This window comes from Biomphalaria glabrata, chromosome 14, assembly GCF_947242115.1.
Source record: "Biomphalaria glabrata chromosome 14, xgBioGlab47.1, whole genome shotgun sequence".
Classification (NCBI taxonomy): domain Eukaryota; kingdom Metazoa; phylum Mollusca; class Gastropoda; family Planorbidae; genus Biomphalaria; species Biomphalaria glabrata.
The window spans coordinates 77,602-105,082 of NC_074724.1; the positions used below are offsets into that span (position 1 = coordinate 77,602).

The window sequence follows — 27,481 nt, forward strand, 5'->3', positions numbered from 1 at the left end:
CGAGAGGATTCTAACAAAAATATTAAAACAGAAACTATTTTTCGAAATTTAGGAACTCAGGATAATTACCCTTTTCACAAGTAATTAGCAGACGACAAGCGCAGACAATATTCAGAGTTATCTGCTCTTTAAAAAAAATGGAGGGAAACAAACATCTGGATAATAACACTTTTATTCGGGACAAAATAGTAATGGGAAAGAGGAGAGGAATTTCCCTAAAACAAGCATAAGTGATGTATTTCCCATCCTATCTCTTTCTTTTAGCCAAAATATGATCAAGTTCTTGGGTTTTTTCTTGTTTTTTTTTTCTTTAGTTTTTTCTTGGGTTTTCGTCATTTCAGTTTGCCCTGACAACAGGGGCGGACTGGCTATATGGGCATTCGGGCAAATGCCCGGTGGGCCGGTACCTAAATGGGCCGGTAGGCCACCGAAAGGGCCGCATGGATGCCACTATGCCACGTATTAAATTGTTAAAAGTTTTGTAATAGTCTCTTCTAAAAGTGACCCTTTGAACGTCGTTTAAAGAAGTCTATAACAGACTCTACAGTGTAATACTAATTTAATCTAACACATTGTCCGAAATAATGTAATAGCTTACATCCGTAGACAGTGCTACTAGTAGGCTCCATCCCTTTAGGGCCGACACGTTTAGCGATTAAAAAGCAACATATGGCCTATATTTCTTATAAAGATATTAATACATTATCATACTTAACAATGATTTTGAGGACAGATAGACATAGAATTGGATGCCCATCATATTATATACAGATTTTGGGCCGGATTGCATAGAAGTGTCCGGGCCGATTTTGACATCCAGTCCGCCCCTGCTACGCATATTTGTTTTTTTTTTTTTTGTTGTTGGTATTTAAAAACTTTCAAAGTCAACATGAAAGTGATCAAGGAGCAAAATGGCTAATTAAAAGCAAGGTCATGTGACCAACAGGTGACTCAAAATGCATAATTTAATGTGGTCACTAACACTAACTAACTTCTTTCTGTCACTTGCCTACACAACATACATATGTTTTGGAACAATGTTTCGGATGTTCTTTCAGAGTTGAAGATAGTTTACTTCCTAGTCCAAACCTCCCGCAGGACGACGGGGGATGGGAGCGGGCAGGGTTTGAACCTGGGACCATCGATAAATCTGAACGACAGTCCAGCGCGCAAACCGCACGACCAGGCAGCCATCCATACATACGCGGTGACACAAATGGGTGGAGCATCCGCCGCGGCCACCCGAGCTTAAGATGTGTGTTGCTGCCGGCTTTTATATAGCGCTACTTTCATGCTTATAGCATGCTCAGAGCGCTTTGGTCCAATCTCTTTTTGTGGACCAGTGGGGGGAGGGGGTGTCAAGGAGAAGGTTTTTCCGTGCTTCCTTTAGGCGCTCAGTATTAGCAGTCGGGTGTCGAACCTCCACCCCTTCATAGGTATCCAAGCCAAGCCAGGTTCAAGCGTACTTAGCCTCTCGACCACGCTTCCCACAAACTACTGTTTAGAACTAAGCTGGTGTATGCGTATTAATTCTCAACCTATAAAACGTGAAATAACTTGAGAAACTTCTTTGTGAACGAAACTAAATAGAACTTTTATTAGAATATAATCAAATTCAACTTTGAGATGAAATGAAATTAATATAGTAGGCTTCAGTAATACTCTAAAATAGTATTTCGAACACAGATCTAACCAGCTACAAAAAACACGTCTTTTCACTCAGGCAATCTGGAGTCGTCTCATGCACCCAAGACAGCTTACGAAAATTCCGATTATCTTGCATCATTCACGCTGCATAGCCACCAACCAATCGCTAACTTCGTCTCACCATCACCATAGAAACACACACACATACTTCGTAACAGGGTGCCAATATGGGTATCAGAATACTACATTAAATATTATCTAGAGCCTATCTATGCCGCTCCGTTCAGTAACTTCAATGACGTTCTAAGTTTTGTTTTGCTTTCTTGCGAGTGTTCTAATGCAGCTGGGAAATACATACACTATTGAGAGAAAGCGGGAGGCGGCGACAGGGCTCCCCCCGGGCATCATCGGTACGCCTCTGAATGAATGAATTCTAGTGACACACTAACGAAGAGCGCGTAATACACATGATAATATTAACTCCCTTGCGAAGGGAAGTAATTCTATATAGTGACAACATACACATTTACACTTTGTCAAAATCCAATACCGAAGCTGGTTTTAAAATGCAGTTATATTTCTCTATAATATATTGGGTTCGAAACACCGATGTGGCCGGTTTGATGTAGTTAAAAAAAAACGGTTTCCTAGATATGGGGACACGACAATTCGTTCACTGACATTTCGTTCACCGACAAATCGTTCACGACTTTTCGTTCACGCGACTATTCGTTCACCAGACATTTCGTTCACCCGACAATTCGTTCACGCGACTATTCGCTCACGGACTATTCGCTCACAGACAACTTGTTCACCGACAACTTGTTCACTGACAGTTGGTTCACGACAAATCGTTCACGCGACAAATCGTTCACTAACAATTCGTTCACAGACAAATTGTTCACAGACAAATCGTTCACTGGAGATTTCCAAAAACAAAAAATTGCTAGAGATCGGGCCTGATCCGAAATTCTTTTTAAAATTTTTGTTTGTTTGTTGTTAATATTTTGTTAACGAGGAAAGTATGTGATAAAAAATTATACTTAAAAGAAAAAAGAGATCTTACAAGCAATCTGAAACATTTAAATGGGACCTCACTTTACTATAGGTAACATTTTTACTTTCAACATGTAGGCCTTCTTTTACACTCATGTCCATCATGTAGTCTTGTTCGACCTACCCATATTTACTTATCTTCTTAATAGCGGTCCAGATGTTTAGTTAACATATCCATTTTATTGATATCTTATTAACAAAAACAAATCTTATCTTATATAGTACAGACGTTTCTTCAAAAAAGAAGATGATTACGTCCTACGCGTCATGCATTCTGCCAAGTCACTGGTTTTCCTGGCTAGCTCAGACACACTAGTATGTTTTCAACAATCCTTTCAGTGTTTTTACGAGAGATAATTTAGATTTTTAACAATGGTACTAGATTTGGTACAATATATGGTTTCACTGTTCAACTCTGAACGTCACATACTAGATACAGATCTAAGGTTAATACTTATCAATTAAGACATCTAAAAAAAAACAACTAATTACATATACAATACTAGAAAATATTTTGGTTTCCTATCAAAAAATTAAAAATTTATCGCAATAGAACTAAAAAAATTGTTTCAATAAATTTGTAATTGAAGTCCAAGCAATCAAATTACCAATCGGTGGTCACATATAGAAACAAGTTAACTAAAATAAAAATAAAATAGAACTCCTTTTAAACTTGATGGAAAGTACTATACTAGTGTCTAATAGATATTTTCAATGTTAACAGATTGAACATGTGTATAGGCAATGTCCAATAAAGTTTTATTACTTCCAGAGGAGCCAGTCTGTTTAGCATTCAACTAGGTGTTAACTAGAGTATCCAGATGAATGGGTAGATTCCCGGTAGATGAAAAAAAAAGAGGGTGTGTGTGTGTGTAAAGGTATATTAAAGGTGAAAGTAAAAATGTTACCTATAGTAAAGTGAGGGCCCATTTAAATTTTTCAGCTAGCTTGTAACATCTCTTTTTTTTATTTTAAGTATAATTTTTATCACAAACTGTCCTCATTAACAAAATATTAACAACAACAACAACAACGAAATTAAATAAACTCGGATTTGACCTGATCTCTAGAAAGTTTTTGCATTTGGACATAATAGCTACAAAAGTTTTAATGTAAATAAATTAAACACGCGACGACAATATATAATATTAACAATATGTTACTATCCAGTGAACGAATTGTCTGTGAACAATTTGTCCGTGCCGTGAACGAATAGTCGCGTGAACGATTTGTCGCGTGAACGATTTGTCGTGAACCAACTGTCAGTGAACAAGTTGTCGGTGAACAAGTTGTCTGTGAGCGAATAGTCCGTGAGCGAATAGTCGCGTGAACGAATTGTCGGGTGAACGAAATGTCGTGAACGATTTGTCGGTGAACGAAATGTCAGTGAACGAATTGTCGTGGAACCCCTAGATATTATAGTACATTGGCTGAAGCAGATATGGTCATTCTATACAATGCATAGGCAAAACAGGAAATGGTGAATTTATATCCTAAACGCCAGAAATTTCATAGATGACTAGATATAGGAGAAGCAATGCAGCAGGGCCGGCCTTAGGCATAGGCAAACTAGGCAGCCGCCTAGGGCCTCCGATTGATGGGAACTAACAACAATTTTTAGAGACACCAAATTCACTTCAGCTAAGGCCTCCAATTATCTAAAGCCGGCCCTAAATGTAATAATGTAAAATGTAAAAAAAAAAAAGGCCTTGGCATTTTACAGGCCGCCTTGATTTCACACTTTCTCAGTACCAAGCATATATATCCATTATAATCGTATTGTGATTAAATTTCCAATCAGCAATAGAAGTAATTTTGGGATTAGGAAGAATGAGGAGTGCTCAAACTGGATTCCAGAAATTGTTTTCCGATAAAATGTGGCAGTTACTTTATTTCACGGCTACATTTGCAAGCCTTAGGCTGGAGGCCATCGGGTCTTGTCTTTGACCTTATCTCCCTGTATTCTTGTTTGGTCAAACATGTCTCTGTCAAGCTAAACTCAAGATAGACCAGCTTCGAGCTGATACAATTTTCCTCCCTCAGGTGGAGCCCCATTATCAGAGTGAAAACGAAAGGGCAGACAACGCGCTTACATGTCAACAAAAATGAAGATTAACTGTGTCGCTCAAGAGTTGTCCTTCTTTGCATAAAGGGGACTGTGTCATTTTGTTGAAACATTTTACTGAAAAGCTGTTTAGCTTCTTTAAAGAAAACTTAGGGAAAATATAGCAATCACTTAAGATATACGCTACAAATCCAAGTAGACTAGTGTTTACAATGCTACATAGAACACTACAGAGCTAGGTAGCACGGTATAGACATTACCAACAAAAAATCAACAAATGCCATATAGCCCACTAATAACATGACTATTTAGCAGCTGTAATTTTAATTGTTATCTTATATAATACAGACGTTACTTCAAAAAAGAAGATGACTACGTCCTACGCGTCATGCATATTAACCAATGACTTAAAATAATGGCAATGTCTTCAATTTCGAAGATTAAGGATGAGTGCAGTGTTTCACAAGACTACGAAAAATCACTTGCGACCTACATATTTTTCCAGATCTCATGCAGACAAAGCCGTTGTCCACCTTTTGGTTTTCTGCGCCTGTCTTCAATAAGGGCTTTTTCATTGAGCTTCAAATGATACAACTAAAATAATTAGGTAAAAATGTTTGTTAAATGTTTTACATGTTTCGGATGTTCCTTCAGAGTTGAAGATAGTTTACTTCCTAGTCCAAACCTCCCGCAGGACGACGGGGGATGGGAGCGGGCAGGATTTGAACCCTCGACCATCGGTAAATCCGAACGACAGTCCAGCGCGCAAACCGCACGACCAGGCAGCCATCCAACACGTTATATTACTAGAAGAGAAACACAACTAAATCCATGAAAATGTACAACACGTAGGCCTATGCCTTTGTGGTCATAAGCTACAGGATATTAGATCTACAGCAGTGGTTCCCAAACTTTTTTGTCTCGTAGAACCCTTTACATGTTTTCTTGGCTTCGGTAGACTTATATTGCGTTTTTGCAGATTTATAAACTCCATTTTTTAAACTTATTTCTATTGTATTGAGTCGAAGAGTGAAAATGTAATTTAAAGCTACATGAAACGTTAGAGAGATCTATTTTTTTGTTACTGATAAAATTGCTGGAATCAGCAAACACACTAGAAATGTTTTTTTTTTTTTTTTGTATGTTCATCATCCGTTACTACGGATATTACTTCATAATTGTTGTTCTATGAAGTAGTCCTTCAAACATTAAATATTAATTCATTAATTTGCCTTAAGTATCTTTGTTTTTGCAAAGAGCAGTTTCTTGTGTATTTCTTGATCTTTCACGTCTGGCTCAAATATTGGGCCCGGGAAACTGTTTTCACTGACAGGAGAATGGTAAAAGACGAGTTACTGGCGCCTGAATCAGTAAGCTTCGGGCAGGAGGGATTCATTAACCTTGGCTTGCAACCCACCTAGCCGAAGGAAAACAGAATTCAAACCTCTGCTGCTTTGCAGTTATACACCCAAACATGGGAAAGATTTCGTGCGTCAGCCCTGGGGAAAAATATGGAGCTGAAGACCATTAGGCAGTTTGCAGTTTTAATAGTAAAATCAATGTTTTATCTATAATGTTTTCCATATTTGGCTATACGTAAAGAGATCTTGTAAAACGCTCACAAACCACTATCTTTTCTATAAGATGTTGAATAGAGATTTTGTGGGTCTATTCTGAACTTTATCTTTGAATTTTTGAAAATTATTTTTCACACCTTTATCTTTTTATCAGGGTGGCATCGTCTCAAATAATCCTCCAGTGTAATTGGTTTCATATGGTCATAAAAAGGCACTTAAACAACCTCTGATTTGACAGGGAATAAATAATTAACGCTGTAAACTCTAGATTTCTTTTTGTTAAACAGTAGTTACATGTAGACAAAATTAACTATTTAAATAAGTATTGAAATTAAATACAACAATTTTACATTTGAATAGCAGGTTAAATATTTATAACTTAAGTACAAATTATTTATACGTGTTTGAAATATTTACATTAACGGGGTGTGAACATTAAAGTCATGCCCTGCTTAAATGAAATCCACTATCGTAGACCCCCCGTGGACATCTCATAGACACCCAATTTATTTTTTCACTTTCGTAGACCCCTTGGAAGTCTTCGTAGACCCCTGGGGGTCTATATAGACCACTTTGGGAATCACTGATCTACAGCCTGACTCATTAACAGTCGACAAGATCCCAAGTGTGACGTAGCCATGACATTAATTCAATTCAGGCCCAATAGCTGGGATGACTTCGTACACAACTTTACTTGCTTGGGAAATTAAAAGTCAAGTTTTGGTGTTACGCTAGAGTTAGCGGTCTTGAATCACAAATAGAATTTTAAGCGAGAGTTATTTATCTTTACGAAGTAATTACGTTTAAAAAAAATAAAGAGACTACACATGTTAATATTGATTCGTTCCTTAAGAGGATTCCTGTCAGAGGGCGGTACTGCTTGCATACCTGTCACATCACCAGAAAATCTCTCAGTGGACACTGTTAAAGGGGGACTACAATGAATTTTGTTTCTCTCTAACGAAGCTCGGCCTTGGCAGTGGCAGAGAATGAATATTACTTTGTTTTTAACATAAAAAAATAAAATAAAGACATCTTCTTCTATATACAAAAGCGTTGCATCTTGTGGACAGTGGTGCGTTGTGGGGGAAAAAAAAGAGTTTGAATGATAAGACTAAAATGGCAAATGTAACACATCTTATCTTATATAATACAGACGTTACTTCAAAAAAGAAGACGATAAAGTCCTACGCGTCATGCATTTAGTCATGCATATTAATTAATTACTTAAATTCGGCCAAGTCACTGGTTTTCCTGGCTAGCTCTGGCAACCCATTCCATGCTCTAATAGCACTAGGGAAGAAGGAGTACTTGTTCAAATTTATCCTAGCATATGGGATGAGGAATGTGCCTTTATCTTGTGTCTTTCTGAGTATTTTACTAAATTTTGTTACTGTATTTGAAGATTATGGTTCAGTGTTTTATGTATAATTGCTACTTTACTTTTGAGTCTTCTGTCCTGAAGGCTTTCTAAATTTAGAAGCTGATTAGTGGTCCGTGCCCGAGACGGAACCACAGGCAGAGTTGAGATGAGTAAAAGTGAGCTTTGAATATTACCCCCCCCCCCGAAAAAAACCCAGTTTGCTCCAATTCTTTTCCAAAACAACATGGCCAAGTAACTTACAATTACAACCTTAAGACTTATAGTTGGTTGTGTTTTTGTATTGATGAGTTCTGGTTCAGTGTTCCATGTCTTATTGCTTCTTTACCTTTAACTCTTTCTGTCCGGAAGTGTTCCCAAATTTAGTGATTTTATTAAACAAATGTGAATATTCATTATATATCTAACGGCTTAGTTTTGTGTCTGTTCTAGTTTTTTTTTTTTTAATGCATTTTGCAAACAGAGGACGCATATTCTAATATTGGTCTCTCCAAAATTAAACAGCATTTTAGTTGTATGATTTTTTGTTTCATTTGTAAAAAAAATATCTTACCATTACAAAAGAGATACAAGACACCGATAGCAAAGACAAACAGACACAAACACTCTTTTGTTCCCCTGGAAATCAAATCATTAAATAAGAACAATCTGATATAAACTTTGTCACATGTAAATTATGAGGGAGTCTGGTGTGAATGTACACTTTGGTTTCTTATAGTTATAATGTTTTTTTTGTTTGGTGTAATGCACAAATTGTAAGACAAATTTCCATACGGACAATAAAGATTATTATTAGTAGTAGTAGTAATTAAACTCTAATACTTTGATTTTTCTAAATAATTTCGAGAATATTAGTATAACATATATATACCGGTATTTTGAGTGTCAACACTGAACCATAACTTACAAAAAAACCACCTCAAAAACACAACCTCGAAATACTCAGAAAGACACAAAGATAAAGACACATTTCGTATTCCGTATGTCAGAGTGAGTTGATATAAGCTTTGTAAATAATAAGCATGTTATTTGTTAAAAAAATGTGTTCGTAAAGCTACGTGGTGTTATGGAGTGTGTGTGTGTTGCTATGGTGACGGTGAGGCTAGCGATTGGTTATGAATGATGTAAGATTGGTGGCATTGTGGTCAGCGGTCTTAGTTAGGGGAGACGACTCCAGAACGGGAGACTGAAAAGAAGTGAGTTCGATTTTGTTAAAAAAAAATATTACTAAAGTCTAGTACATTTATTTTATCGAATGTCAGCTTAATTGTGTCTATATTATACATAAAAGTTATATTTAGTCTTGTCCACAAAGAAGTTACTCAAGTTATTTTAAGTCTTATAAGTTTATACAATACGCCCACCGCGACTTGGTTGTCTACCAGCAGTTTGGAGCTACAAGTCAAAGACCGTCAATAACACAGGGCTTACGGACGAAAATGTTTGGGGGCCGGTCATCTAGAGACTAATTTGTCATCAAGACAGTTTTTTTTTTTTGTTTTTAAAGCTTTAGTTTCTCACACCTTAGATTTCTTTCCTGCTTCCCGACAATACGTGGGCTCATGTCCGGCTTCCGGTTCAAAGGGTAGAGGTTAATCTAAAGAAGATAGCGTAAGGTCACTCCTAGTCAAACAGTGGAAAGAGAAGGGTAAGGTTGATCACCGGACGGTAGGGGAGGTCATTGTGTAGCGTCCCCTTCCTTTCTTTTCAAGCTCAGGCGAGTAGTGTCCCTTTCATTGGCAGTCCTATAATGGACGGTGGTAGTGTACCCTGAGGGGTGTTTCTTTCTCACACTTAACAGAACCCGGGTGGACAGACTCTCTTTCTCTCTCTCTCTTTCTTTCTCTCTTCTTCTTCTTTCTCATAAATGTAGTCGTTCTTTTAAATAGTTCACTTTAGTTCCAAATTATGTTATTTCTAAGTTCCTTCACTTATTCACATTTTGTTAAAACTCATAGATCTAGCAGATGCTTCGTATCGCACTAAACCATGAATCTTAATAAAAATAAATTAACAAAAAGCTAATGGAAGGGAAAGAACTGCACATTTACCACCAATATCTCAATACTGCAATATTCATTATTCTTTTTCTATATAGCAGATGCTTCGTATCGCACTAAACCATGAATCTTAATAAAAATAAATTAACAAAAAGCTAATGGAAGGGAAAGAACTGCACATTTACCACCAATATCTCAATACTGCAATATTCATTATTCTTTTTCTATATGGAACAAAATTAGTTAATTAAAATTGGAAAAAAATATTTATGATAAAAATAAGAATGTAGCACTCTAGCCTCTAACAATGCCTTAAGCATAGTTTTAAATGGCCTAATTGCCGACCTGCTTAATTAAAATTCCAGAATCAGTTTAAAGTTTTTCGACACAAACAGACACACACGATTGACGTGGCGACCACTTGACCCCCTCCACCCAGCTGTTACATCCAGGGATGTCACAGTGAGACATCTGTCATAGTGTGACTTAAGTGATGTCAACAAACTTTAGAACTACAAATCTTACAAACAAAGAATCTGATTTCCTTATCATTTATAATTCATCGCATTGTTTTAAAACAGGTGAGACTAATTAGCTTACACACCATGAAAGACAAAGGAACAAACTGTATGAAAATCATGTACTCACCAACTATTGCAAATAGAAATCCCACAATAGTCCACGGGGAAGGATAATCGCCCATTATCCAACATCTATTTCGGTCACCACTGGAAGTCTGTCCACTATCAGCTTTGGTTAGCCATTGTAAAAATGATTAACTCCGATGTTCACTATACGCACAATATACACAATTTGAAATAAATCCAAAAATTGCATAAATCCGAGAATATCATTGAATGAATTAATCCAGAGAAATAAAATTGACTATGATTTTTTGAATCCAATCCAAGAATTATTTTAATGAAATCAAGTATACGAACACTTCAAAGCGATCACTGAGCGAACCATTGCGTTACATACAAAGATCCTGTAATTCGTCTTGGGGTATATCAGAACAACGGGAATCAGCTGTGAGAAATTAAACATGAATATTTTGTCAATAGCCGTCAATCAAAATATGTCTATCAATAGTGTGTTAACATGTTAATACTATTTTAAAATATCTAAATATTATCCACATTCATTGTTTTGATACGTACGCAAGGCTTGCTCTTTTAACCCATGGCAATATTACTCAACCATTTAGATACACGAGTTGACTTTGAATGAGATGACTTGGTCTTAGATAGGGTGACTTCACCTTAGAAAAGATGACTTGATCCTGGATGAAATAACTGGATGATTTGGCTAAAAAGAAGAAAAATATTATTAGTCAAGCAAGCGCCAATGTAATAATTAATAACTAATAACTGGTCCGTAAAAATGGAGATTAAAAAAAAATGCGAACAAAATCTTTTATTCTACGTTGTTGATCAATTCAAAATATTTTTTTGTTAATGAAGTCAATCTTGTTAGTCTGGAGTTCAAGTCTCGGTGAAGGCAAGGATTTTAATTTCGGGATTTTTAAGGCGCCACTGAGTCCAACAAACACTAATGGATGCTTGACATTAGTTGGGGAAATTAAAGGAGGTTGGTCTTTGTGCTGGACACATGGCACCCTCTTTTAGTGAACTAGTGAATTAAATGACCGAAGCTCTACCCGCTAAATGTATCTGAAAGAAGAGGTTACATTAGAGCATATATAAGGCCCAGTCTTCGAGGCCGAAGATTAGTGAGGAATGCGGTATTTCCCGTGGCTGCTCAGTCCCAGCTGGGACCTTACTTTTTTTTTAGTCACTTTCCAAAAGATTAAAAAAACAACTAATTTTATGGTATCACAACAACAAATGTAAGAGCTTTATTCACAATTGTTCATAGTTCTGTTTCCTTTGCTTGTCCCTTTTACAGCCTTAGACATATTTAGCCACATCAGACTTTTTCATATTAAAAAGAAACTTCTTTTTTTTTCCTTTTTTTAAGTTAAATCCAATTAAACTCATTTCTGGTATGCACACATTCACATATTCCAGTCTCTCACACAATTAAAAACACGGAATCAAACGTATTTATAGGTGATTGTAAGATAACATTTAAAAACATGCTTCAAAGTGACAAATCAATCCATTAGTATTTACTTTTCCCAACACGTGCATAGCGGGCATGTATATATATAATGGCAATGTCCTCGATTTCTAAGATTTAGGATACGCATGTGCAATAGCGTTACAGAAACTAAAAAAAAAAGGAAAGTTATTTTATTCAATCTCCCATCTGAAAGACTTTCAATCAATTTGCCACTCGCTTGAAATCCTTAAATTGAATCAGAGTACCGGAGTATTCCAATTATTTATCTAGGTCGTGGGCCCTTCAATAGTTTTTTTTTTCTCCTGTCTGTCAGGTGAGTGGTCGAGGAGGTGGAGTTTTCTGACATAAGAGTCAGGTGTTAAAGTCAAGACAAACACTCGGAAACAAGGACCACCGGCACGACTTCGCGTCTCGTGAACCCTCGGAATGGAAATGGAGAAAGAGAGGGGTGAACAAGGATTAGAGAGAGAGAGGGAGAGAGAGAGAGAGAGAGAGGGGTAGAGAGAGAAAGAGAGAGAGGGAGGGAGAGAGAGAGAAAGAGAGAGAGGGGGAGAGAGAGAAAGAGAGAAAGGGAGAGAGAGAAAGAGAGAGAGAGAGGGGGAGAGAGAAAGAGAGAGAGAAAGAGAGAGAGAGAAAGAGAGAGAAGAGACAGAGAGAGAGAGAGAAAGAGAGAGAGAGAAAGAGAGAGAGAGAAAGAGAGAGAGAGAAAGAGAGAGAGAGCGAGAGAGTGAAAGAGAAAGAGAGAGAAAGAGAAAGAGAGAGAAAGAGAGTGACAGAGAGAGAGAGAAAGAGAGAGAGAGAGAAAGAGAGTGACAGAGAGAGAGAAAGAGAGAGACAGAGAAAGAGGGAGAAAGAGAGAGAGAGAGCGAGAGATAGAAAGAGAAAAAGAGAGAGAGAGAAAGAGAAAGAGAGAGAGAGAGAGAGAGAGAGAGAAAGAGAGTGACAGAGAGAGAGAAAGAGAGAGAGAGAAAGAGGGAGAAAGAGAGAGAGAGAGAAAAAGAGAGAAAAAAGAGAGAGAGAGAAAGAGACTGACAGAGAGAGAGAGAGAGAGAGAGAAAGAGAAAGAGCGTTCAGTGATGAATAGTGTTTACATTTGAATACAGAATGAAGGGGAACAAATAAGGAGCGAAATAAAATGTAAACTTGACTTATGATCTATATGACTTATTCCAACTTTCAGTCAACTTTCTACGTCCAGTTAGTAATCTCAATAAATTGCCTACCGAGCGATGACCAGATGCTGGACCCCCTTTACCCCACCCCTCCACACAAACACATAACACTAACATAACATTAACTATTCAGATAAGATACGATAAGATATTTTGTATTGATCCAATCAAATGGAAATTCAGTTTGACAACAATTGACCACCTCAGCGTAACTACTGTAACAACATATATATAGTGGATCATTGCTGAATTAACAGCCCGAAGTTTATCAACTTCAAGTACAGATAACATGGAGTGACCAATACATGGCCTTGAAGGACATTACATTATAGTAGGCCTACTAGTAATAGTAGTCAAACTTTCTAAAAAACCAAATAGTCATTAGTTGTTTTATTTTCCGAGTCCAGGAAGACAGGAAATGATTTTGAGGGGAAAAAAAGGGGGGAGAGGGGTAAATACATAGTGATTAAAAAAAAAAAGATAAAAGTCTTGTGGACAGAGTGGCTAGATGTGGGTGTGGGGTGGAAGAGGAGAGACAGATTTGGGTCAAGCATTAACAGTAACTGAGTAATTGGTCCATTTTTCTCCCTTCCTCCCGCCCATCCCCCAGCGTCACCATCGACTATTCACTCTCTTGACCAGTGAAGAAAATTAGATCAATTTAAACAGGACAATGGGTGACGCTGAAAAGTGCTCTTCGTATATAAACACACACACAGAGACACCCACACAGACACACACACACGCCGGTTACACATACCCGGTGCTTTTTCTTTTTGTAAAATAAAAAGGTGCTGGTACTCAGTGATGGGTTGCCTAACTTTTAATTACTAATAAATTAATATTAAACGTTAGAATACAAGAAAAGTAATACCTTTCCCTCACATTATAAAAGGTGCCGGTACGCCGGCACTGCACATACCTAATACACACACACACACACACTAAACGTTTTACACACTAAAGCTGTTTTTTTTTTCATAAGTTTAAAAAAACATAGACAATACAACTGTTTACAGGAATAAAAAACCTAGAAGGTTAGGTCACACATTACTTTTGACCAAGAAACTAAATTTAGAAAGCCTTCAGGACAGAAGACTCAAAAGTAAAGTATCAATAATACATAAAAAATTGAACCATAATCTTCAAATACAAAATCAAAATTTAATAAAAATACTCTGAAAGACACAAAGATAAATACGCATTCCTCGTCCCATATGCTAGGACAAATTTGTACAAATACTCCTTCTTCCCTAGTGCTATTAGAGCATGGAATGGGTTGCCTGAGCTAGCCAGGAAAACCAGTGACTTGGCAGAATTTAAGTCATTGGCTAATATGCATGACTAAATGCATGACGCGTAAGACGTAATCATCTTCTTTTTTGAAGTAACGTCTGTATTATATAAGATAAGATAAGAAACTTTCTTTAACCAGAGACAAGAAAGACACTTTAAAAAACCCAGATAATTTATCTTAGAAATTTGAATGCAAACTTGTTAAACGGAACCCATGATCAAAGGGCCATAACTTGTCAGAGCCCAGAATGTGGAGAGAGGACGACGGTGAACATTGGGACACATGACACAAACAACTTAAGTGTGGGTGGCTGGCATGTGTCCACGACATTGATGACACTAGCAGATGACAGCGCCATGCTCTTGCCATGCAGTAAACTGTCACAGCACAAAATGGGAAAACAGAGCCCAACTCATTGTCTCGTATTCTTCCAGTTATCCACAGGCGCACATAACCACACACACACACATCCAATTACTTTTTTTTTTCTACATCTTTGGTTAACAGTGGGCCCATTATAACTATAGTAATTAATCACTGTTATCGACCGTTTCAATTAAACTGGTTTACTTCAAGTAAGAGCAATAACTCTTGTATTATCGACCCTCTTTAATTAGTATCATTTTGAAGATGCTAAATAGAAGAAATGTTTGACATATTTAGGGTGTTCCTTCAGAGTTGAAAATAATTTATTTCCTAGTCCAAACCTCCCGCAGGACGACGGGAGTTGGCAGCGGGCAGGGTATGAACCAGGGACTATCGAAAAGTCCGCACGACAGTCCAGCGCGCATACGTACGACCAGCCAGTCACCATGGTATCATATAAATATCTTATAACTGCTACTTTAGAAATAGATATACATTATAACTTTAAGGAGGGCATTAGAGTACAAAAAGGCATAGGTATTGACAAGCCTTATAGAGGGCTGAACATTAATTAAGTTTCACAAAACGCAGGGCACAATCTTAGTTAAACAGATGGCAGAAAAAGATTAAATACCTCAAAAACCCTCAGAAAACGAAACTGAATGAAGCTCAATATGTCTGATACCTATAACATAAAACTCAGAAGTGACCATCTTTTGGGTACTGTCCAAGTAATTTTGATGCCGTCTGTACTTTCTGTTACCCCCCTTTAGGCGAAAGACAGTTATTTGGACTGAATTAATGAACCAAGCCCGCATGTGTTGAGTGGGTGTGTCTTGAGATGTGCCGGATAGTAATGTGTGATGGCTCAAATAGACTCACACATTAGATTTAGTCAGATAATGAAACTAATTAATTTAGAAAAGAAACAAGGAAAGACAGAGTTAAAAAAAAGAGAGAGAGAGAGAGAGAGAGAGAGAGATACGTAAATGGAAATGTCAGTAAATAAAGATACATGTAATCTTTTCGGTCGTATTTTGGAACCTTGTATTGCATCTGTGACCAGGAACCTACTGTGATCAGGAACCTACTGTGACCAGGAACCTACTGTGACCAGGAACCTACTGTGACCAGGAAGCTACTGTGATCAGGAACCTACTGTGACCAGGAACCTAAAGCTCACGCCAAGGACACGCAGTTCAAGCCTTTTTAAACAATAATAATAATAATAATAATTTTATTTATAAAGCGCTGTTAACAAACAAAATGTAGGCTCAAGGCGCTGTAATAACATTACAAATACAGACACGACAGATTGAATGACAGTTAATCTAAAAAAAGTTTTAAACAGATAGGTCTTAATGTTCTTCTTAAAAGTGGTGTAGCATGTTGTCTGTCTGAGATCAATGGGGAGTGAGTTCCAAACCTTTGGTCCGTGAACTGAAAAAGCCCGCAGACCGTAGCTTTTGAGGACTTTCCACAAAAAGTTCTTATCTTATATATTACAGACGTAACTTAAAAAAAGAAAAAAGATAATTACGCCCTACTTTCGTTGTTAAAGTTATATCGTATGTTCCATTCCTTAATTTAAAGATACATATTTTCCTCTTTATTTAAGACATGGCATAAAGAAGAAAAAACATACAAAAGACAGTACCTCCTTTATGCATCTTATAGAGCGATTATTTTTTGCTCTTAATAACTCGTGGATGTTAGATTAAAAAAACAATGGAATATTTTTTTGCCCCCGCCCCATTCTCCCCCTTCCCCGAGAAAGAATCAAGGTTAAGCGAATTAATACATCTACGGCACTCGAGCACTTTAAAATATTCCAATGATAGGGTTTTAGATTTAGACTTAGAAGACGAAGCGCAAAATTTTCCTGAACATTAATTTATTAAACTCTTGAACCAATAATGCCTTAGATTAGGAAATTCCCGAACGCGATAGTCCTTTCAAAAATCAACGTTGGATCTAGACCTAGGTCTAGTTCCCAAGCCAAATTTAAATTTATTTATTTTTTTACTTGAAAAATGATAACGGTTAATCTAGAGTTTTCCCCGTGTGGCCAACGAGCTAGCCATTCTTTTCTCAGCGATATACATCAACAGTTAAATTTCTAGAAAAATCGTTAGAGCCGTTTTTGAGATCAGCGTTCAGGTTCGCCCCCCACCCACCCCCATGAAGTTTTGACTGGAATAAAAGTATTGTAAAAATGCATCTTAATTATTCCTATTTCTTTGCCTTTTTTTTTTTCCAATAATTTCGTCATTAAATGAATTCCATGATAACTTTTCAGTTATTATAACTCCTAGATATTACATCTTCGGAATCAAAGTCATTGCCATTTTTATTATATGACATTACATGTACAATGGGCGTACACTGGTGTGTGTATTCCATGTGCAGTGGGCGTACAATGGTGTGTGTATTCCATGTGCAGTGGGCGTACACTGGTGTGTGTATTCCATGTGCAGTGGGCGTACAATGGTGTGTGTATAACATGTACAATGGGCGTACAATGGTGTGTGTATTCCATGTACAGTGGGCGTACAGTGGTGTGTGTATTACATGTACTTTGGGCGTACAATGGTGTGTGTATTCCATGTACAGTGGGCGTACAATGGTGTGTGTATTACATGTACAGTGGGCGTACAATGGTGTGTGTATTACATGTACCGTGGACGTACAGTGGTGTGTGTATTATATGTACTTTGGGCGTACAGAGGTGTGTGTATTACATGTACAGTGGGCGTACAGAGGTGTGTGTATTACATGTACAGTGGGCGTACAGAGGTGTGTGTATTACATGTACAGTGGGCGTACAATGGTGTGTGTATTACATGTACAGTGGGCGTACAATGGTGTGTGTATTACATGTACAGTGGGCGTACAATGGTGTGTGTATTACATGTACTGTGGGCGTACAGTGATGTGTATATTACGTTGTCGGGGGGAGCCTGCAGACTAGAATCAGGACACATTCATTATTTCAACGTCAGCATTGTTTATAAATGGCCCGCCCCTGCTCACTGGCACACACATGAGTTTAACTAAACACAGGTGGTTTTATTTTCCCCACCATTTTGAAAACAGCACTAACAGGTACACATCGGTCAGACCAGCAACCACTCCGTTCTCATACACGGGTCTAGCATCTCCTCCCCCCCCCTTATTTTTTTTCAAAGGGGGCATTGGTGGTTGAGTGGTAGAGCGCTTCCTAAACGAGGGGTCTTGAGTTTAAATTTCAGTGAAGACTGAGATTTTGAATTTTGCGAATTTTAGGACGCCCCTTAGTTCTTATGGATAGCCTACCTGGCATACGTTGAAGAAAGTAAAGACGGTTGGCTGTTGTGCTTGCCAGATAACACATTGCACAATTATTCATTGTCAATTTCAACAAATGAATCAATAAAAAAAAATAACTCATGAGTTAATCAATGAGGTAGTTTCGAATCTCTGACCTACTTCTAAATAGGTCACGTGATTGTTGTCTTATACATTGCAACAAACTAAACTAGAAACAGTATCAAAACTTTGGCTTTGAATCAATAAGGTTATTAATTTAGACAAGGCTAAACTAAGCGTATTTTGGGGAGCCTTGTGGTTAAATATAGCATCCAACTCTAGCCGGAATAGAATTAAATAAAATAATGACACAGGACATGAATCTACAATTCGAAGATTATCCAGTCGACAGTGATGTATCTGTTCGTTGTTTACCCCCCCCTCCCCCCCCCCCCAGCCAGCCCTCCATATTGAGCAGGGGGGCGCGGGGGTGTGAGCAGTTAATGAGGAAAACAAAATGTAATAGGATTCAAATGTAAAAGCGCAGCTGCAAGAGAGAAATCCCACGCAGAGTGAAGAATGAACACAGTCCGTGATCTATTTTGATTCTTTTTCAAGTTTTGCGAAACAATTGTTCATTTCAAATTGTTCACTTCAAAAAGTTCCTTTAAAACAAAAGCTCATTTAAAAAGAAAAGTCTATTTCAAAACGTCCATTTTAAAGAGTGTATTTAAAAAAGGTCCATTTTAAAGAGTGTATTTAAAAAAGTCTATTTTAATGAGTATATTTTAAAATAGTCCATTTTAATGAGTCTATTTTTTAAAAAGTCCATTTTAATGAGTATATTTTAAAAAAAAGGTCCATTTTAAAGAGTCTATTTAAAAAAGTCCATTTTAATGAGTCTTTTTTTAAAAAGCCCATTTTAATTAGTCAATTTTAAAGTGTGCATTTAAAAAGTCCATTTCATAAAGTTCAATACTCTTCTGAATATAAGTTCTATCATTTCAGAAAGGATTCACTTTTTTAATGCAAAGAAGCCACTCTCTTTTTAAAACAGAAAACAATTAATATATAAAGATATATGCCTATTAAAATAAAGATGCAAATGGATGTCATATGGTTAATTCCCCTACATACCATAGCGTGAGCACTGTGTTAAATATTACTTGTTAATTCAACAATTAATGAAATGATCTTTAAAAATTTTAATAAAATGTTCTGTGATACATTTTCAACTTTTCTTTTCCTATGATTTCAAAAAAATTGGTCCGTATGAGGATTAGATGAGCGCTATAATAGCTCAAAAAAGCTGCCATATGTTCTTCATGCATGTCAAAAACTGTGATCTAATATTAAAAACAAAACAATACAAAAAAAACAAACAGAAAGTTTCAGTGACCAAAAACAAAAAAAGAAAATATTTTACATTGTATTTGTCTTTTCTAACTCTACCAGAAGTGTTACCCTAGACAGTTGACCTTTCCCCCTCCTCCCTTTCCCTCCCCACGTACGCCTCTGTCGGGTATCCTTCAATACAAAGACAAGGTTCAACAATCGAATTTGTCCAGAAGCAAATCCCCAAGGGGGATCACGGCAGAACGAGAAATGGTATGATGCAATTAGAACTAATCCCTGGGATCTAAGTCACGCCGCTGTCAGGCAGTGCAAACCAAACATCTGACGATGACTGGCTTGTGTGTCAGAGATAGCGGGGCTCAAGAGGCGGCCAGGTTACGTCCTGCTAATCCAATAATTACAGAGAATTTATCCTTACTTTCATTTATGCGCGCCGCTGAGTTACGTCTAGCGCTTTGGTTTACAAATGTTAGGGGAAGGGTGACGTCTGGAAGTGAACAAGAAATTTGAGATCACGTGACTAATTGCGTCACAAAACGGGAACAAGGCTTTCCATGAGCAGCACCTTTTTTTTGTCTTTAAGTAATTGTAACTTTAAGTACAAAGTTCCCCTTCCAGACCTTGCAATCTATAGGGCCGATGATATAAAGGTCATCTGTTTATGTGGCCCACGGTTAACAATGGTGTCATGTGGCCAGCACAACGATCAACCACCATTACCTTTCCGCAACTTATGTCAGGTACCCATTACAGATGGGTGGACTCAGAGGCTCCCTAAAAATTCCTAAATTCAAAATCCCAGTCTTCACCAGGATTTGTTTTTAAGCTTAAAAGAACTAATAGGCTGTCTAAAATCAAAGAATCGATCTAGCCTCGAGATACATGATTACATTTGAATTGATCAAAATCTTAAAATCAATTATCTTTTTTTTTTAAAGTAGTGATTGAAGTAAGTCCCTGAGGACTAAAACCTGAAAAGGTTTAAACTATTCAATTAGAACATTAAAGACAAATACAGATTTATGGGTTGGAAATCAAATGACGCCTTGATCTTTCCATAAGAAACAAACAATTACATGTCACAGATTTGTTATACGGTATTTAAAATAGTTAAAATACCTGAAATACTATGAGATACATTGGGGGGGGGGGGGTATTCAGGCTAAATGTTAATCACAGTAATTGCTCTTTGTTCACGCCTTGTTTTTTAAGAACAGTCCAGAGCACCAACCACAAGTTTTAGCGTCGTTGGTCCCACTTGATTGGAATCCGCAAGGAAAAGAGGAAAGTGGGCAGACCCAAGCAAACCTAGAAGAGATCAGTCATGAGTAAAGCTGAGGGTACTGGAATGACATGGGAGCAGATGAAGAAAGCTGCTCAGAACCGTTAAGTCTGTCCTTCTATACGGTTCAGAAACTGGGAGAGTCATTAAAACAAATGTTGCAAGGCAGGCACTTGACTGGAACCCGCAAGGAAAGAGGAAAGTGGGCAGACCCAAGCAAACCTAGAAGAGGTCAGTCATCAGTGAAGCTGAGGGCACTGGAATGACAAGGGAGCAGATGAAGAAAGCTGCTCAGAACCTTTAAGTCTGTCCTTCTATACGGTTCAGAAACTTGGAGAGTCACTAAAACACATATGGAAAAGCTCCAGACCTTTGTTAACAGATGCCTACGCCGGATATTAGGAATTAGGTGGCCAGAAAAGATAACTACTATCGATTTGTGGGAGAGAACTAGACAAAAGCCCATAGCCCAAGACATCACAAAACGAAAATGGAGCTGGATAGGACACACACTGCGAAAACCAGCTACCAATGTTGCAAGGCAGGCACTTGACTGGAACCCACAAGGAAAGTGGGCAGACCCAAGCAAACCTGGAAGGGGTCAGTCATCAGTGAAGCTGAGGGTACTGGAATGACATGGGAGCAGATGAAGAAAGCTGCTCGTAACCGAGTTCAGTGGAGAGGTGTGGTTGAGGCCCTATGCTCCCCCCCCCCTGGGAGTGCACATGGTTAATTAAGCTAAGCTAGTCCCACTTCATTAAGTATGTCAACTTTTTTTTTAACTGATTAAAAAAAATTAACTCTTTCTCTCCGTAATTATTTACCACATTCTGATGGAATCAACGTTGGTATCGTCAGTTAAGAGAGAAAGAGTTAAAGTAACTGGGAATTCAACAACTTACAAAATGTGGACTCGATGTGTAGGCGTATAGAAGAGGGCTAACCAAGGAAAGTGTTGAGAAGTTCACCTCCCTCCTTACCTACCAAAAAAAAAAACAACAACAACAACACGCCTTTGTTATATGAAGTGACTAGGAGACGATAAAATGTACCGCCTTTGACCTGGGTGGTAATCACACCCCTGCCCATCCTGAAGTAGGGGAGACCACCGCCAGTCCTGTATCAGTCTTACGTGTGGAACTGTTATGCCCCTTTTCCCGCCAAAATGAAGAGTACACAGGAGTCCATTATGACGTCATTGCAGCTACGAAAGTGAAGAGAAGCTGGTCACGAAGCGCAAACCTTCTTTCCGGTGGGATTGTGTCCATTGACACTAGTGTGTAGGTCGGAGGGCCGAATCGAGGTGGTCAATGATAGTCCAACGCTAGAAAGCACACACCGTTAAGTGGATAGAGTGGACATCCAGCCTAATTCACTTAGGTCAATAATGAAAGAGGACGCGGGGATTTCTCGAGGTGACGATGTTTGGGTCAGGGGTGTGATTACCACGGTTACATGGACAATTAGAAATGGGCGAGATAATGCCAGAGTGGCCGAGGTCTTGGGCCATGGGGGAGGGGGGGGGGGAGAAAGAGGGATGGTCAATTACCATTGCTAATGGAGTTTTATTTCCCAAGTGTGGTGGCGATTAGAACATCGGGTCTGGTATTTGATGTACTCATGGCATCATGAATAGAGGAGGGGAAGGAAACGGTTGCAAAGGCTTTGAAAGACACTACCACAGTTCAGGAAGTTGGACACGTTCTACAATGTTAATGCATAAGACTTGACCACAGACCACCTAGACTGGACCTGGAGATCTCCAACACTATACAAAAATGTCGTGAAAAAAACTTCAAAAAAGCTGAAACAAGGCGTTGTTTTCTAAAGTAGTTATAAGAAGTAAAGTTGTTTTTTTTTCAACCCTAACCTATGTAACATATAATTTAATGTTTAGATTTGGATAAGATCTAGTAATTAAACATCAAAAATAAAAACACTATCGTCTCATAATTATTATTATGCAATTTTGAGATACCTAATCTAGAAAGATCTAGGTAATCAATCTATTTAAATGTAAATAACATGATTAAAATCAGCAGACGTGAATTATTTCAGGATTTACGAAACATTATCTCAATGAAAGCTAAAAGGAAATAGATTTATTTTATTTCATAGCTTTGAGTGAATATATAGTTCTGTGATTAATAGCCCATTCTTTTTAAAATCTGCAAAATGGTATTGCATAAATTTCTAAACTTTGAAAACTGAAGATCATTACTTATCTAAGACAGAAAAGATCGATTTTCCTAGATAGGGGCGACTTCCCTTACCGCTTGAAAAAGAGTTACGTACATAACAATCTATCTATCTATCTATCTATCTATCTATCTATCTATCTATCTATCTATCTATCTATCTATCTATCCATCCATCCATCCATCTATCCATCTATCTATCCATCCATCCATCCATATATATATATATATATATATATATATATATATATATATATATATATATATATACATATACATGCATATATATAGGTCTGTGATCTGATCATTATCGGATAAGAATTTGTTTCCGCTTTCCAGTCTAGATATAATATTTATATAGGTCTGTGGTCTTGAAATATTTCTCAGATTGAACATCTATTGTTTAATGCTATGGGGATACCATAAAAAAAAACAAGAAAAAGTTACATGAGCTTTAATGTTACAATTGCTGGGGGGCAGTAACTCTTAGTATGAGCAACGGTGTCATTTTTGTTTTATTCAGTATCGCTTTCAATTACGATAACACGCAAGACAAACAAGTTAATGAATCCCCAGAAAATACAACGCGTCACTATTAAAAAAACAACATATTTTGCTCATGATTATTTAGATTACTCGTTGCATTAATTAATTTATTTTGTTTGATATCAAAAAGGGGGGGGGGATGAATCTTACATTATTGAAATATATCGCTATGAATGTGGAGTTCTTTCCTTAATTTGTCTTTTTTTTTTTTTTTTGCCATGTTCATTACAAAAAGAGGAGTCATGAGAATCATTAACACTGAATTGTATGTAATCTGGTTTCTATCACAATGGACCTCATTCACCGATCGTAAACAAACAACATTTTGCCACGTGGTTCTCTATCTCTTCTATACAAATTACGATCTAATTTTAATACACAGTGGCTGTCACGTGACAGTTTTTTTTCCGTTGTTTTATCAATATGATCACGTGACTAAATATTGTTTGTTTACGATTGGTGAATGGGGTCCATTACTGCTGGAATTATAGCTGGTAAGCCACCACGTAAATTGTCTAAAAAAATAAAAAAAATAATGAGCTGTGTGTTCCGTTGATTATTCAGAATGTGCGAGGTGTTCCCTAACCGTTAAGAAAGCGTTTGGGAACCGCTGCACTAGATGGGCATATTAATGAATGCCTGTCAGCATTATCGAGAGATGGTGTATATAGTCCATGATCATTAACACTGTTTATTGGTATACACCAGTCGGTTTATTCAGTGATCAACGCAAATGCGGGAGTGCCTTCATGAAATAATCACTTTCCAGTCCTTTTTTTTTTTTCGTTTAATATGTCACACTTTACAGTGTAATACTTTCCAGTCACTTTTGTGTAAATTTCTAGTGTTGAATTCAGTGTGCTTAAAAATGCTAGAATAATGAAACAAATGTGGTGTTTATATACGCGAATACAACGCAGCATTTGATTAAGCTAAAAAAACAAAAAGAGGAAGAGAAAAAAAAAAGGTTATAAATAACAATAATAAAAAGCGTTTGTAATAAAGGGACGTGGGACTTATGTTACTTTATCAAGTGAACTCCCAACGGAGACTAGGAATTCTAAACTCAAGATTTAACAGGAGCTGAGTTGTACTGCCTGAGCGCCTGGGGGGCATCACGGCAACGTCTCTAAACACACCCTGTCCCACGTGTCCACAATAGATTCGAACCGAGCACATTAAGCATGCTGGGTTGTGTGCTATATATAAAAAAAAAAAAATTTATATAAAATAATCATTAAAAAAAAACGACTTTTATTCTTATAATCCTAGTAATCTTATAATAGTATAATCATATAAAAAGAATGATTTTGTATAAACTTGTTAAATTATGCTTTCATTTTTCAAAAACCTTGAATTTTGTATTAGTATAAAGATCTCCAGGGCAAGCATAAGCAAAATATGTAGGTCGCAGCTGGGGCTGCGCATCCACGGGAAATACTGCATTCCTCACTAATCTTCGGACTCGAAGACAAGCCTTATTATTATTATTATTATTATTATAAAGATCTCCATAGTGTGTTCAATATTTTTTTTCTGGTAAAAACAAAAGATTAATATATTTTTTTTGTTATTAGTTCTTGTTATTATTGTTGTTATATTATTATTATTATTATAACAGTTCTACAGACATTATCAATTGTTGATTTGAAAATCCTGCTCTCAAACAACAAACTTCTAGACTAGATTATTGCAAGGGTGTGTGTGTGGGGGGGGGAGGGTATGACGTCACACACAAACACAAAACTGACTATCTGGGCCAACCCATTTTTAAGTGTTTACATTCGCGCTAAATTGAACTCTTTTTAGCTCCTTAGCACACTTTCAGTTACGGAAACCTCGAAGACAAAGGAAATGAGTTGAACTAGGAACTTAGTGCTACATTAGTTTCTCTTTGAAGTGCTATAATGTTTTGTATTATAATTATGATCTCTTGTCACTATGTTAGTAAAACTAAAATCACTATGTAGCACTATGCTATCTTCCTATCTTTATGTTTGTACCACTGCTTATCTTCCTATCCTTATATTTGTATCATTAAGTTTAACTACCTTTCCTTATGTTTGTATCATTATGTTTATCTACCTATCCTTATGTTTGTATCATTAAGTTTATCTACCTATCCTTATGTTTGTACCACTGCTTATCTTCCTATCCTTATGTTTGTATCATTATGTTTAGCTTCCTATCCTTATGTTTGTATCATTAAGTTTATCTACCTATCCTTATGTTTGTACCACTGCTTATCTTCCTATCCTTATGTTTGTATCATTAAGTTTATCTACCTATCCTGATGTTTGTATCATTAAGTTTATCTGCCTATCCTTATGTTTGTATCATTATGTTTATCTTCCTATCCTGATGTTTGTACCACTGCTTATCTTCCTATCCTGATGTTTGTATCATTATGTTTATCTACCTACTCTTATGTTTGTACCACTACTTATCTTCCTATTCTTATGTTTGTATCATTAAGTTTATCCACCTATCCTTATGTTTGTATCATTATGTTTATCTTCCTATCCTTATGTTTGTATCATTATGTTTATCTTCCTATCCTTATGTTTGTATCATTATGTTTATCTACCTATCCTTATGTTTGTATCATTATGTTTATCTTCCTATCCTTATGTTTGTATCATTATATTTATCTACCTATCCTTATGTTTGTATCATTATGTTTATCTACCTACTCTTATGTTTGTACCACTACTTATCTTCCTATTCTTATGTTTGTATCATTAAGTTTATCCACCTATCCTTATGTTTGTATCATTATGTTTATCTTCCTATCCTTATGTTTGTATCATTAAGTTTATCTACCTATCCTTATGTTTGTATCATTATGCTTATCTTCCTATCCTTATGTTTGTATCATTAAGTTTATCTGCCTATCCTTATGTTTGTATCATTATGTTTATCAGCCTATCCCTGTGTTTGTATCATTAAGTTTATCTGCCTATCCTTATGTTTGTATCATTATGCTTATCTTCCTATCCTGATGTTTGTATCATTATGTTTATCAGCCTATCCTTATGTTTGTATCATTATGTTTATCAGACTATCCCTGTGTTTGTATCATTAAGTTTATCTTCCTATTCTTATGTTTGTGGTATTGTGATAGCTTTGTAGTATCATACTATTTTCTCTACCTAATACTTTGCTATATTGTCTTTAGGTCTGTAGTGCTCTGTCGTTAAGTCATATGAATATGTATGAGGCCCTTTCTTTCATTATCATATTTTGTTGGACCGGGTGGTCATATGTGAATATGTCATGGTGTGATCTAAAGTAAGTTTCTCTTTTTAAGAACCGCGATCTAAAATATTCATTTATTGTGTTTGCTATTAACAATTTTTTTATGATTTTTTTTTCAGTAGTAACAAAGTTAGTTACATGCTAGTTACAGATTTCAACATTTGATGTTACTGTTAAAAGAAAAGTAAAAAAAAAAGTCTGTTACGTTTGCTGTTACACCAGGGGTTCTCAGCCTGTGGGTCGATTGACGATTTGTCAGGGGTTGCCAAAGACCATCGAAAAAACGAATTGTTTTGTCTATTCTTCTATTGCTGTGTGTGTGTGTCTGGGGGGGGGGTCGCGGCAGAGTGGGGGGGGGGGGGTTGTAAAAAGGGGTCGCCGAGCATAAAAGGTTGAGAACCGCTGTGTTACACCGTAAGAAAAAAAAATGCTTATTATAAACCCAAACTTTAGACTGTACTGGATGGCCTGGGAATCGTTTCAGCCGTATAGGTTTCAAAAAAGGGTTAACTGGCACACTTAACAAAATAATGATTCCCAGAGATCAGGTGTCTATTAGTTCTGGGAGGACAGGTTCACATTGCTCATGATGTAGTGGTAGAAAAAACATGGAACGAGTTGCCTGAGTCAGCCAGGAAAACCAATGACTTGGCAGAATTTAAGTCATTGGTTAACATGCGTGACTAGATTGACCTAGAGACACGCGTACACCGTAATCATCTTCTCTTCTTTTTGACATAACGTCTGCATTTTATAAGATAAGATCAAAGGTTTTAATTCATTTAAACAAGTTCTTTAGTTTATAAAAACATTGAATTATATAAAAAGTATATAGATTCTGTAGAAAAAAAGAAATGATGCTGGGATTTATTATCAAGAGAATTTTACTTACTAATAATTAGGCACT

General features: G+C 36.9%; 1 protein-coding gene across 2 annotated transcripts in view; it reads right to left on the reverse strand.

Moving 5' to 3' along the window:
- Nucleotides 1–27,481, reverse strand: part of LOC106064048 (uncharacterized) — a 104,408-nt gene that overhangs the window by 68,414 nt on the left and 8,513 nt on the right. For both annotated transcript variants that reach the window (XM_056010433.1, XM_056010432.1), the window contains exons 3-4: nt 10,887–11,034; nt 10,375–10,755 (exon numbers count right to left, since the gene is read on the reverse strand). In XM_056010433.1, coding sequence (XP_055866408.1) covers nt 10,375–10,429 — 55 coding nt within the window. In that variant the 5' untranslated portion in view covers nt 10,430–10,755; nt 10,887–11,034. The remainder of the gene's footprint in view (nt 1–10,374; nt 10,756–10,886; nt 11,035–27,481) is intronic.